Below are 14,235 nucleotides of genomic sequence, written 5' to 3' on the forward strand. Positions count from 1 at the left end.
ACGCTTTCAGCCTGTGACGTTGCCTCTGCCACCAGCCAGAGAAGCTTCTCTTCTTCCAAAGGGTCCCAGGACCACAGCAGGTCACCCCGGCAGACCTCCCAAACTGCAGGTCAGCTGTGTGTGCACGTAACATAACACATAACCACGGGAGGGCTCGCTCGTGCTCCCAGGTTCCAAGGATCAGGGTGGACGGCTCTAGGAATTCTGCGCTTGCTACCTGGCTTTGTCCCAGAGCATCAGTAGCAGAGACCTGGAGTGCGTCCCCGCTACACCCAGCGCTCAGCGCTGGCTCCTCTGCTCACCCCTCCTCGGGGCAAGAGAAAAGTGGGGGGACACAGCAGGAAGCAGGAAGCCGTTTGCTGAGAACGGGCAATTAATTTGGGGACCCGCCTCGCCACCTCCCCGGCGCGGGGCAAGGCCACCAGTCCCCACCCAGCACCACCCGTCTGTCTTCATCGGCGGGTGGGGATGGCAGGGCCCGGCACTGCCTCGGGGGGAGTTTATGGGTGGAGTTCATTCAATCTGCAGACAGGACCCTTGAGAGAACAGAGGTCTGAATCACCCCAGACGTGCTGTTGTGTTAAGTATTTCTCATCTCTGGGGAGATCGCTGGCTTCCCCGGAGAAAACCCTGTGCTCCAGCCTCGCTGCGCCGAGCGAGGGGAAGGGCTCCGTGTCAGTCACACGGCGCGGCTGGGCGGACGGACGCCCACCGGCCCACGGCGCCGGGGGGCCTTCTTCGGGTTGTCTGCCCCCGGGGGGCTTGTTTCGTGTTCCGTCCGTTCTCCATCTAGAGTTTGTGAAGTATTAACTCAAGGGGCAAAATCGACCAAGACACACGTCAGCGATGTTTTGTATCTCAGCCCTCGGCGTGTGGAGGGCTCGACCTTGGGGGAGCTTCTGGGCTCCTCCCTGAGCCAGGCTACCCCCCTGCAGAACGAGTGTGTACCTTGCACGTGGGTGTGGAGAGTAAATGAGCTGCTAGTGGAGACCACCTAGGGCAGTGGCTGGAACTCAAGAAGCACCGGGCGCATCTTAGCCGCCACCGTCGCCGTGGCCGGTGGGATAAAGGGGCACCAGAGACGGCCGCGCCGCATTCCTAGACCCTGTGGAGACATCACCTCACATGTCCAAAGGGACTTTGCAGACGTGATTAAGGCTCCTGGGCTGGAGGGAGCACCGCGGGTTAGCAGAGGATGCGGCAGGCTGAACTCGGTGTCGCCGCTAGGATCTTGGAAGAGGGAGTATGGGTCTCCGTGCACACGCTCCGGTGACGTCTTCGTTAGGACATCCAGGGGAGCCTCAGCTCACTCAGGGATTTTTATGGGGTCTTGTCCCCTGGGGAGGATTAGGTTGGAGCTGGCGTTGCCTGGATATACGTGTTCTCACTACAGTTAAGGTGATTTTCGGGTCTTGACCTAGAACCTGAGTGAGTTTTCTCCCAGATTCATCGGCCACCAGGTCTGGATTTTGAGTCCTGCCCTTGAATCTTTGGGTTCTGTTCTAGGAGGGAACAGGGGACAGGCTCCTAAGAGAAGGGGCACCTCCTCCTTCCTGCCTCCCCCGTGGATTTCTAACTGCACCTTCTCCCCGCAGGAGGCCGTGGTCAGCACGTGGCTCCGGTTCAGCGACGGCTCGGTGACGCCCCTGGACATCTACGACACCAAGGACTTCACCCTGACGGCCACCTCCCTGGACGAGGCCGTGGTGTCCGTCCCCCAGTCCCGCTCGCCCCGGTGGCCCGTGGTGATGGCCGAGGGCGAAGGCCAGGGGCCTCTGGTCCGGGTGGACATGACCATCGCCGAGGCCTGCCAGAAATCCAAACGCAAGAGCGTCCTGGCCGTGGGCATCGGCAGCATCAAGGTCAAGTTTGGCCAGAATGACGCCGACTCCAGCCCCGGAGGGGACTATGACGAGGCTGAGGTCAAGAACCACGCCAGCGACCGGCGGCCGAAGGGCCAGGACGGGCACGTCCACGGCAGCTCCTCGGCGGAGCGCGAGGAGGGGGCCACCCGGAGAGGCAGCACCACGGCCAAGTCGCTGCTGGACAACAGAGTGGTCAAGAACAGCCGGCTGGACGGCGGCGGGCGGGCGGGCGAGGGCCAGCTGCAGAACATCCCCATCGACTTCGCCAACTTCCCGGCGCAGGTGGACCTGCCCGAGGCGGGCAGCGGGCCCGGGGCCGGCGACCTGGTGCAGACGACCCGCGGCCTCAGCGACCTGGAGATCGGTATGTACGCCCTCCTGGGGGTCTTCTGCCTGGCCATCCTCGTCTTCCTGGTCAACTGCGCCACCTTCGCCCTCAAGTACAGGCACAAGCAGGTGCCCCTGGAAGGCCAGGCGTCCGTGACCCACTCGCACGACTGGGTGTGGCTGGGCAACGAGGCCGAGCTCCTGGAGAACGTGGGCGAGGGGTCCCCGCCGCCCGACGAGCACACGACCATCATAGACCGCGGGCCGGGGGGCTTCCAGGAGGGCAACCGCCTGCTTCTCAACGGAGCCTCCCAAACACCCATGCAGAGCCGGGTGCCCAGGCCGGCCGACGCTGGGGGCACGCGGGGTGGGGACCAGAAGCACGAGCCCCTGCACTCGCCCACCTCCAAGAGGAAGAAAGTGAAGTTCACCACCTTCACCACCATCCCCGCCGACAACGGCTGCCCCACCGTCAACTCCATCCTCAGCGGGAACGAGGAGGACATCAAGTGGGTGTGCCCGGACGCGGGCGTGGGTGCCCCCAGGGAGCTCAGAGACTACCTGGAGCAGCTCAAGGACAAAGCGTAGGCCTCTCTGGCCGGAGGCCAGCGCCCGGGTGCCCTCCTTCGGTTCCGAGAATCAGGCGGGGCAGGAAGAGGCCCCGGTGAGTCTGAACGGGGAGTGAACGCCTGGACCTCGTTGGAGGCCGCTGGGGAGTTTGGAAGCCGGGAAGGGGCGTTTTTGTAATCAAAGGTTTTCCTAGCGGCTGGCCATGGCAGACTTTCTCAAGTCAGTGGAATAAACGGAGGACGGAGCTGATGGAGACGTTCGGCCTGCGGCGAGGCCAAATTAGGAAGGGGATTTTGTGAGTCAAACTATAACCCAGACAAGCTACCAAAAATTATTTGTTAAAAAAAAAATGCAAAAAGACAAATAAAAAGAGACGGAGGTAATCACCTGTTTATATTTCTAATAAAGGAGCAGAATATAAAACCAGGGCCTGCTAAGAGACATTGTCCGTGTTAATTCAGTATTCTTTTCATGAGGACGGCCTTTGACTGTCACCCTGGGGTGGGGAGGAAATGTCTGAACATCGGCTGCCTCTCGGCACAGACCCGAGGATTTTTACCTCTTTTTCTTTTCTTTTTCCACATTTTCTTTTTTTCCCTTTTTTTTTTTTTTTGCCTCTTGTGTTCTAGCCTTCCATTTGGTTTATATTTAATGTTTATTTCTGAGGATCAAATGGTATATTTTCCTAAATTAAACAAAGTCTATTCCTGTACGTTAGATGAGTTCTGAGAAGCGATGTGAATGAATCCATCATCAAAGTAGCACGTTTGATGTTTTTCCATTTTCCCTACGGTTCTGTTGCCATTTGCTGGGTTTTCTGCAATCAGCGGGGGCCCTCAGAGCCCTTCGGGTGGGAGGGAAACTGCCTTCACGCACCACCACCACCACCACATCCACCGCAGGGCCCAAGCCGGTGCGGGCACATTGGCAGAGGGCGTTCAAGTGGGGCCCAGCCGGCAGCACAGAGCCCGGCCGGGGCCCCCGACCCCTCGTCGGCTCCGTCACTGGCATTGAGCGGAGGCCTTTACACGGAGGAAGACGAAATCAATCCACAAGAGAGAACTCATACCCAAGAGTAACCAGCGGCAGGCTCGCGGGGTAGAGCTGCCCCGAGACGCGCTGACGGTGAGAAATGAATAACGATTAAAAAAGAAAAGAAAAGAAAAGAAAAGCCGCTGGAGGGTTTTCAGCCGTCCTTCTCGCTTTGCTGGGCGGGCTGCACCAGCGTCAACGGAAAAGACGAACATCTGTGTTCGATTGTCCATCAACGGAGTCTCTTAAGAGCCTGATCCTGCAGCAGCGCGATGCAACAGGCGTTCATCCAAAGTGACGTGTGTGAGGCAGAGGACACCACCGGGTGGGGACGTGAACCCCTTCGCGGCTGCCAGACTCCGCTCTGCCTGCAGCTGCTGGAGAGGAGGACGCCTGGCCTGGCCTGGCCGCCAGGTGATGCGCTCAGCTTTGATCTTTTTATTTACTCCAATCGGTCACTGAGAAAGGATCCCCGAAGCCTCATCACCTTAGCTGGACCTTTTAAGAGGCTATTTCCAGCCAATACGGCAGACTGGGCTCGGCGGGGGAAGGAGCTGTTTATGCACACCTGGGGTGCCAGTCGCCGTTAAAGCACGTCCCGTGGGTTGGTGAGTCAGCATCTTGCGGGCTGCCTCTTATTTCAGTGAACTCCTGTGTCTTCTCCCCGCCCCGTGGGCCGCTGGTTAGAGAGACCACGCTGGGCTAGAAGGGAAGCAGCGCCTCTGCTCTCGGCTTCTTGGCTGATCCAGAGTAGTTCCTAACGAGGAAGGCTTCCGTCACACAGCTCCACTGCTGTCAGACCCCGGAACACATTGGGCGGGTGGTCAAGGATGTCCCCTCTCCGTCCCAGCGGAGCGCCAGTGCCGCCCCACCCACCAAGCCCGCCTGCCCTTGGAGGGGGAGCCTGGCTCCCCACCGGATGGGGCTGCAGGTCTCTGACCTCCGATTTACTCCCCGGGATGGGTGTCAGCTCCGTGCTGCAAATAAGGTCACGGGTGAGATGAGCGTGTGCCGTGCTGTGAGCCTGTAAGGCTGGGAGGCGGACACCACAATGGCCAGACTGTGTGTCCAGACAGACCGTCTGTAATTCTCCCTTCCTGTTAACATGATCAAATAGAACAAGGGTAGATTGTCTCATGGATGCTGGTCCAATGATTCGTTTTGCATGCATTTATTGAGCACCTGCTGTGTGCCTGGCCCTGGGCAACCCACAAAGAATGGAGTAATTAATAAGACCTCAAGGCGCTGGCAGTCAGAGGGCGGAGGCAGAGGAGAATCATCAATCAGCGGAGAATCGTCAATAAGAGCACAAAACGGCTGGAGGTGGGGGCCGAGGAGGGGGCAGTGTCCCATCTCCTTGTCCACAGTCACCCGTGTCCTCCAGCCAGACTTCAGCCTCTTGGAACACAAGGCTCTGAGAAAAGAAACTGTTCTCGCTCAGATATGAATCGATCTTAGTTAACGTTACAGTTGACCGTTGAACAATACTGGGGTCAGAGGGTCGACCCTCCCTGCAGTGGAAAACCCTACTGTCACTTACAGCCCACTCTCCATATTCGCTGTTCCGTATTTGTTGTTCCGTATTCACTGTTGCATATCCGTGGTTTCACATTCGTGTTCCATATCCGCGGTTCCGTATGCGGATTCAACCCACAGAGGACCTCGTAGCACTGCAGTATTTACTACCGAAAAAAATCCACCCATAACTGGATCCTCGCAGCTCAAACCCATGTTGCCAGAGGGTTGACTGTAATATTTATCGGCATTAATCTTTATTATTATCAACAATAATTTATTGACATTATTTTGTTAATATTAACAATAGCTACGCAATAATAAGGAGACTCCGTTTAACGAGTCTGGGCCAGCCCCGGTGTGAAACACCCTTTGTTCACTCACAGCAGCCCCCGGAGAAAGGCGTGTCACCCCCGAATTGCGGATGAGGAAACAGGCTCAGAGCATCCTTCTCAAGGTCTAGACGAGGAGCTAGCACAGCAGAGACTCAAACCCAAGCCTGCGGTCGTGGTGACGGCACTGAGACGAGCTTTACGTGTATTTTCTTCTGTTAAAATGCAATGAAACTGACAAAGAAGCAGTTCTGGCTCCGTGCACAAAATCTGGCAAATGAAGGAAAGAGGAAGAAATAAAGCGGGGAAAAAAGTCTCTAGTCCCATCTCCCCAAAATAAAAATTAATTCATCTTACTCACTCTTCACTGGTTTTTTTTTGAAATGGTGCACATCAGTTTGCATGGTCATATTCATATTTTGAAAGTATACCATTATAAATGTGACTTTTTAATTATTTTTCCAAATTTTGAAAGCAGCCCAAGAGCATTGGAAACAATGTATTAAAATGACTGGCTTCACCTCCACCGGCGCTTTGATGATGTCCGTGCAGGCTGTTGCCCTCGGATTTCTTTCTTGTTCCATAGTTGAGATCAAAGCGCAAATACTGATTTTTATGTATAATTAACAGGGACCGTTCCGCAGCCCTCGGTGGAAGGTGATCGGAACACCAGGTGCGGGGGAACAGACTGTGAGCGGCATTGGGGACCCCCGCGGGGGAGGGGGAGGTTGGGGACCAAAATCTAGCCCCCATCTTTGCTTGTCAGTATGCGTCCGCCTGGAGAAAAGGCTCGTGGTACCACTTGGAACAGGAGAACATCTTCTTGCCAAGCCAGCCGCCTGGGCTGCACCTTCCAGGAAGAGGCTACAGTTTCTGACCTGCTCCCCAGGGCGGACGGAGCACTGGGAGACGAGGCGGAAGGAATCGGGGTGATGGCCAGCCCACATCCGCGATCCGCCTGCCTTCTGTGATCCGTGGTGATGGGTTGGCTCAGACAGGCCAACCCTTGCACAGGTAACAATGGCGCAGGTGACTGGAGACCAGACGGCAAAAACCCCACAGAGGACGGAATCGTACTGAGGTGAGCCCCACGTTGGCCGCACCACGCTCTCCCCCTGGGGCGTTCCCGATGCACGTGGTATCGCTCAGAGACTGAGCAAAACGTGACAGCCCGGGGCAGGCAGTCGCCTCGCTGGGCTGGACGGACAAAAACCACATCCGGGACGTTGAAGACAGCAGGGAGAGGAGGGCCTGAGGTGCCTGAGATGAGGGCCCTGCAGGGAAGTGAGGCCAGCGCCCAGCGCACAGGTTCCCCTTAAGGCATGTGCCAGCTCCTGCGCCGGACGTGAAACTAAAACCGAAAAGCAGAAACACAAGGTACGGAGGCTCCACAGCTCCGCTGGGCTGCGTTGCCGGTCGTCTCGTAGCACGAAATCTCTGTGGCGGGGAGGGTGTAAGTTCCCAGGCACTCCCTGCGTCTGCAAAGGGGGATCCGCCAGGAAGGGGCCTCAGGCGCTGGATCCTGGGAGGGAGAGCACGTGGACGCCGGGCAGGCGGCGGTGGGGCAGGCCCCATCTGGCTCCGGGCAGACGTGCGCTCTGCCCGTCACAAGTATTAGTCAGATCTGCGCACAGACCACTGCGAAGGTCCAGCCACGACAGGGAGAGGGAGCTGGTGTTAGCACACCCTCTGATGGGACACTTGAGGGGGCGCCGCGGGCGGAGACGGCCACTCTGAAGACAGGCGGCTCGGCCTGAAGTGCAGGATGCCTCAGAGGTACCTGCATGCAACACCAGGAAGAGGGGATCATGGATGCAAAGACCCTGCACCTGGCACACTCGCACGGCGAGGGCCAGGCATGGAAAACACTCGTGACTGGAGAGACTGCCTTCCCAGCGGCAGGAAGACGGATTCACACGAATGAGAATTCACCTCCTCTCCCCTCTTGACTGCGGAGGACACAGCTCTGCTGGGAACAGAGACCGAAGGCCCACATAACCTGTCGGCCTTTACAATGGGCATTTTTCACCCCAAGTTCTTTGCTCAAACCTTTGACCAACTACCAGCGCCTTGGGTGGGTCTCCGCATCCCAGAATTTCTAGCGGGAAGAAGCTAAATTAGGCAGTTTTCCTAAGTGTGTTCAGAAAGGCTTATTAAGCCATTTCAAAACAACAAGCAAATTTAAACAAAAAACCAAAACCCAAGGGCTCTGACGGCCAAATCCTGTTTAAGGAGTTTTCCGAGTTGGAGATGCCCCCTTGACGCTCTGGATCAGGAAGGTTTATAAAGTAGAACTAAGAGGAACGGGAAGTCAGGTTATCCTGTTACTGCTCTCTTCGAGGGAGGACATTAGATAATGCTTCAAAGAATGGAGCCAATTATGTCTTTTTTTTCCAATTTATATTCTAGCGACCAAAATGTTCTGTCCAAAAAACCCTTTTTTTCCCCTCCTGTCAAAGAGGGCATTTGGGTGGAAAGAAATTACCAGACTGTGAAATTTCACTGATTTATAAAATCCAGGTTAAGTTCAGGGTCGGGATTTACATTTCCCCTCATCTGTGTTGTCCTTGGAGCCAAGGCTGTGATTCTAAGAGCCAGGTCACTTTGCGGGGGTGGGGTGGACTCACTCGCAGAACGCGCTGGCTTTTTGAGTTTTGCTTTAGCCGTGGAAGGAGAGAGTCATTACCAAAAAAAAAAAAGAGAGAGAGAGTGAGTCACTACATTAAGCGTGACAGTCCAGAGTTAGGCTGGACGTAGACAGGGAAACTGGGGCACAGACAGAAAGGATGAAAGGCATTTATTGGTTTGTTCAATAAAAACCTTCTACGTATAAGATACTAGTCTGTGTACTTGGAATAGCAGACAAGAGTGTTGGGGTCTTGGTCCACATGGAACATGTGTCCTTGTAGGGGAAAAAGGTAAGACAAACATTAGCCACATCCATGAGCTGATACCTGGAAACACAGGGCTATGAAGGGAGGAAATAAACTGAGCGGTGAGGAATGGCTGGGCGCCACATGTGGAGGGGGCCATGTGCGGAGGGGGCCACGTGCGGAGGGGCCACGTGTGGAGGGGGCCACGCCCCACAGGGTGGGCGTGAGACCACATCTAAGCTGAGAACGGAGGACTAAACCCAGCTACCCCTGGGCTCACTTCTTGTTTCTTTATATACACAACTTAAATAATAAATAAATGACTTTATCCAGTAAAGGCAAATGGGCTTCCGATTTAAACAACATCTCAAGATACAGAAACTTATTTCTGGTTTCACAGCTTCTAGGAATTAGGGTGTAGGCCTCTCTGGGGAGCCGTTACTCAGGCCACCAGAAGTGGTCATTATTATTTTTTAATGGAGGTACCAGGGATCGAACCCAGGACCTCGTGCCCACTAAGCGCTCGCTTGATTGCTAAACTAGACCCACACCCACCCCGTATTATCATTGTATTGTTTTTATTACACCTGAGACATCAATATGTCTTCTTAGAGATAATAAAGGTGGTTTATTTGGGCCGTACCCAACTGAAGTCACAGTCAAACTGATGGTGGAATGTAAGAGTTTGTGCAAAACAACGATTTCTTTTAGAATCAGATTGTGCGTTCTAACCCACCCAAGTGGCCGAGTCAGATCTGCGCCCCGGTGGTCTGATTCTTACCTGGCAAAGGGGACTTTGCAGACGTGGTTAAGTTTAGCATCTTGAGATGGAATGATTATCTGGGATCATCCAAGTGGGTCCATGTCATCCCCAGGGTCCTTAGGAGGAAGGGAAAGAGGGAGGCAGGAGGGTCAGAGGCAGAGCATAAGATGCGACAGTGGAAGCAGGGGCCATGCTTCTCCCCTGCGGTCTCCCCTGCCTGCACCTTGCCTGGAGGACTTCTGACCCCCAGAACTGTACCCCAAAAAAATCAGTTTTAATCCACATCCTCTGTTTCAGCAGTAACAGGAAACTCATACACCGTTCTATAAGGTTGTTAGGAAGGTGTGGTGCTAATAGTAAGAAAGAACACTGTTCGAACTGTGTCCCGAGTCTGTGCCAAGTGCTTTAAAAATACTAACTCATTATTGCCCACAACAAACCTATGGAGTAAGTCGCAGCAGTCTACTGCCACCCTTTTGCACGTGAGAAACGCAGATCAACCAAAGGCCTAGCCACCTACTCAGAGTCACCCAGCTACTTAGGGGGGCAGTCAGCCCTGGAACTGGGCAGCCCGGAGCCAGCACCCAGCCCCCAGCCCCTGCGCCACACGGCCCCTCGCGCGGAACGTCACACAAGCCGGCCACTTAGCACCGAGAGCCCGGTGGCCGGACGTTCAATACACTTGAGTCTGTTGGTGAGTTTCCTCCGGTCTCACTGAATCAGGGAGAGAGGCGGGGGCAGCCAGCCAGGGGCTTTCCTTCCACCTGGAGCCACAAAGGCAGCTTCCAGGTGCGGAGTCAAACCCCCAGACCGGCGGACCTTACACCCGCTCCCTCCAGGACCTGGCAGACCCTCAGCTGCGGGTTGGGGGACACTCTGCAAACAGCAGGCTGCTTGGAAGTCCACCTGGCCACAGGGCCCCCACCCGCCGCGCGTGAATTCGGAAAATTGAGCCCACAATGTGGGAAAGATCTTAAGCTCCATTTCAATTGTGAAATAAACACCGGAACCAAAGAGTCAGCCGCGGAGAAGGTAACCCCCTTTTGTTGCAAACCTCCAGGTAGTTGCACAGCCGCCCCCCTCCCCCGGTCCTCCACCCTGTCTGACACCCAGTGTCTTCCTCCTGGGTCTGTCTCCCCTCCTTAGTTGACTGCAGCCAAGCAGCCTTTAGAAAGACTCCTGCTTCTTCTTGGGCAACTGTTGAGACTTTTTTCCCCCCCTAACAAACAATGCTTTCCTGCGCCCCCCTCCCCAGGGCTGCTAAGGCCCCCAGGCTGCTCCGGCCAGGTGGGCCGGTGCTGGGTCACCAGATGGCGAGGGAGCGAGAAGAGGACTGGGGGCACTGATGGCTGCTTTCGAGACTGGTCCCTCTGCAGGTGCCTGAGATGAATCCGTGCGTCCAGAGGTTGGATGGAACGTGCACGTCGCCTCTCGCGCCGTCTGGCCGCGCGGCATGACGCAGACCCGCCTCCACTTGCGTCCTGCCCCTGAGACCCAGCAGGACCCTGCGGGGCCTCCCCTTTGTGAACGGAAAACACTGCAAACCATATAAGTACACAAAGAATGCTGAAGCCGCCACCCCCCAGCGAGGACAGGCCTGCAGCCCGGCCTCTGCAGCCACTCCCAGTGGTGCCCTCTGAGGGGGCTCAGAACAAGAAAGGACAGGCCCCTGGCCCTAGGCAGCTAGGCGCTTGTCAAAGGAATGGATTCAATGAGCCCAAATGCTTGCTCCCTCCCATACATAGAAAAGTGGTAAATTCTTTAACTTGAGGTGCCTGGCTTTCTTTGAATAACAAGCAATCTTTTATTGTTCCAACTCCCTGGTCTCTGCTGTAAAGCTCCTATATGTCCTAGCTCCTCCCCTGCCTCTTCCGAGCCGCCCCTCAGAGGCCGTCATCCAGCGCTGAGTCCTCAGAATCGCCCACCAAATACAACTAAACTCTCAACTTTAGGCTGTGCATTCATTTCAGTTGGCACCTCCTGGGTACAAAGTCTTTCCCGAGCTCAGTCTGTGCACAAGGTCTGAATGTCTTTCCAGCGTGCTCAAATAATGAGGACTCTCTGTCCAGTTCAACCTGTGCCTGCATTTCTAAAGAGCTTGCTTGGTGATGTGCAAAGAGGTGCCTCTGTAGCCTGGTGAATTCTCCTCATCTGCAGCCATTTAATGGAAAAGGGAGAAATTCCTCATGCTGATGCAGGAAAAACGGACGTGGGGCGTGAGGAGGGCCAGGTCCCAGGCTTCGGCTGAGCCCCTGGGACGTGTCCCGCCAGGCGTGGGTCCTTGGCTTCGCGCAGGAAAGAATTCAAGAGCGAGCCACAGCTGAGTGAAGGTAAATTTATTCAGAGAGATACATTGAAAGGCCACGAGGTGTGGGGGTTGGGTGCTCAGATTAAAAGTAGGTACACACTCCATGGACAGAGTGCGGGACGTCTCCGAAGAGGAGGGAGCAAGAAAGGCAGCCACGGCCACGAGGGGCAGTGCTGCCAGTTTTCATGGGCTCAGGGGCTTCATATGCTAATAAGTGGAAGGACCAGTCTAACCAGCCTGGGGAAGGGGCTGGGGTTCCCAGGAAGTTGGCCCTTTCCCACTCTTTGACCTTCAGTGGCTCCCCTTGGGACTGTCGTGGCTCCTGTGGGCGTGTTACTCACCAGGCTAACATATTGCAATGGGCGTATAATGAAGGTCTGCTAGATGTCACATCACCCACCATCCTGCGCCTCAAGGCCTCCTGGGGGTTGAATCTTTCCCCATCCTGGTGATAACCGCTGTGCTGCTCCCTGAATGGCTGTGCCCTGCCCCCTTTGCGCTCCCTTTTCTCGTTAGCGGAGAGCCTCCTGCCGCTTGGGAGAAGCCACCCTCTCGGCTTTGGTCTTGACTAATTCATCTCTCTTCCCAGCGGAATGGTCACCGGTGCTGCGGGTTGTCACTTGTCGCCGAGGGGACTTGAGGAGGAGGAAGGCCAGGCAGCTCAGGCTTGGGGAGCAGAGACAGAGGGAGAGGCTTCACGGGAACCCGGGGTGCCGGACAGTCTCTCTCCCAGGGACCTCGTCCCTGCCTCCTGGCTACTTTCATTGACTGACCAGCTCCTTTGGCAAAAGAAGAAATATAAAGGGTCCATAAACGTCTCAAAAATGATCAGATGACTGCGAAGGAAGGCAGTCCATCCTCTGTCACCTTCCAAACTGGTAAGGATTATTCTTGTCACTGTTCTACTGAAGGCGCCACCTGTAGGGGAGGGTGCGGGCAGGGAGGGACGTCACCACGCAGGCTGGTGGGCGCTTGCATGTTATAAACTGTCTGGAGAGCAAGTGGCAAAGTTTTTAGACGTGGACAAGCTGCTCCCAAACATGGATCGACTGTCAAAGAGAAACAGACATAAAGAAAAGCAAGGGCCCATAAAAGTAGGCAGATGAATTGCCCGGGTGGAAAATCAAGATATTTCAGAGAACAGAGGAGCACTTCAGAAAGCCCCAGCTGAGGGATAAATGAGGAGCTTGGGGTTAACAGATACACAGGACCATCTATAAACGAGATAAACAGCAAGGACCTCTGTAACACAGGGAACTACATTCAATTCTTACAATAACACATAATGGAAAAGAATCTGAAAAGAAAACATAATAAATGTATGTATGTGTATAACTGAATCGCTGTGCTGTGCACCTGAAACTAATATTGTAAGCCAACTACACTTCAATAAAAAATAAAATTAAAAAGAAATTTAAAAAAAGAAAGCCCCAATTATCATTTTCAAAGTAATGACCCAAAAAACAAGAATGCGATAAAGAAGCAATCAGGCAACAGCAGCCAAAAAAGTGCTCTTGGAAATTTAAAAGTAACATTGCGGGGGGTAGGGGACAGCGCAGCGGCGGAGCGCGCGCTCAGCACGCACAAGGTCCTGGGTTCAGTCCCCAGTCCCTCCTCCAAAAATAAATAATAAACCTAATTACCTCCCCCTCGCCAAAAAAAAAGGGGGGGGCGCTTAAAAAATAGTAACACAGTGAAAAGCTCAAGACACACTAGAGATAATGGGAGGAAAGAAAAAAAGGAATAAGAAAAGTTTCCGAAGCAGTAGAGAGACATGAATCTTAGAATGCAAGAGTTCGTCCTGTGGAAACACAACACAGGTTCAAAACACCCACATCTAACCACATCCCTCATGAGATGTAAGAGCGTTAAGGATAAAAAGAATATCCTAAAAAAAAGACACATTCACCTCTCAGGGAGTTCAGAATCAAGCTTGCATCAGACGTCTCACGTGTGATGCTGAATGCGACAAAATGCAGGATAATTCTTTCAAAAGTCTAAGGAGAAATCACTTTGGACCTCGACCTTTAAGCCTTGCCAAACTGTCGTGTTCAAGGGTGAAGGCAGAGCAAAGGCATTTTCAGATGTGAAAAGAACCCCCCCCCCAGACCTGGCCCATTATTGAAGATGTCAGTTGTGGATGGAAATGAGGGCGAAGACCCCAAGGATGTGGGGCCCAAGAAACGGCAGGACCAACATGGACCCTCACGGGGAAGAAACCAGCCGCATCTCTGCAGTGGGCGGAGGCACCATTAATTCAAATTCAGCGAGAAGTCAGCGCCTCCCTGGAGAACTTCTGCAAGAAGAAAAGTGGAGGGATTTATCCCAGGAGAAGGAATGCGGGGTAAGTGGAAGAACTTAGCATCGTGATGCACGGATGCAGCCTTTCACTTGTCAGTCATACCTCAGTGAAGTAGGTGTTTTTTTTTTTTTTAAAGAAATGGAAACAGGTATTCACGCAAAAACTTGCACACGACTGTGCATAGCACAGCGTAGCAACAGCAGCCAAAGGAGGGGGGCGGCCCAGATGTACCTCGGCAGACAAGTAAATGAATGAAGTGCCCACGCAGTGAGGTACCATCCAGCCACAAAAAGAAATCAGAGTCTGACCCATGTCATCACGAGGATAAGCCTTGGGAACAGGATGCTA

The 14,235-nt window shown here is 54.3% G+C and overlaps 1 protein-coding gene across 2 annotated transcripts in view; it reads left to right on the forward strand.

Annotated features, from left to right (window-relative positions):
• The window catches only part of TMEM132C (transmembrane protein 132C), a 307,474-nt gene extending 304,284 nt beyond the window's left edge, over positions 1-3,190 (forward strand). For both annotated transcript variants that reach the window (XM_072953679.1, XM_072953680.1), the window contains one exon: positions 1,596-3,190. In XM_072953679.1, the coding sequence (XP_072809780.1) occupies positions 1,596-2,780 (1,185 nt within the window). In that variant the 3' untranslated portion in view covers positions 2,781-3,190. The remainder of the gene's footprint in view (positions 1-1,595) is intronic.
• The last annotated feature ends 11,045 nt before the right edge of the window (positions 3,191-14,235 follow it).

This window comes from Vicugna pacos, chromosome 32 (assembly GCF_048564905.1).
Source record: "Vicugna pacos chromosome 32, VicPac4, whole genome shotgun sequence".
Classification (NCBI taxonomy): domain Eukaryota; kingdom Metazoa; phylum Chordata; class Mammalia; order Artiodactyla; family Camelidae; genus Vicugna; species Vicugna pacos.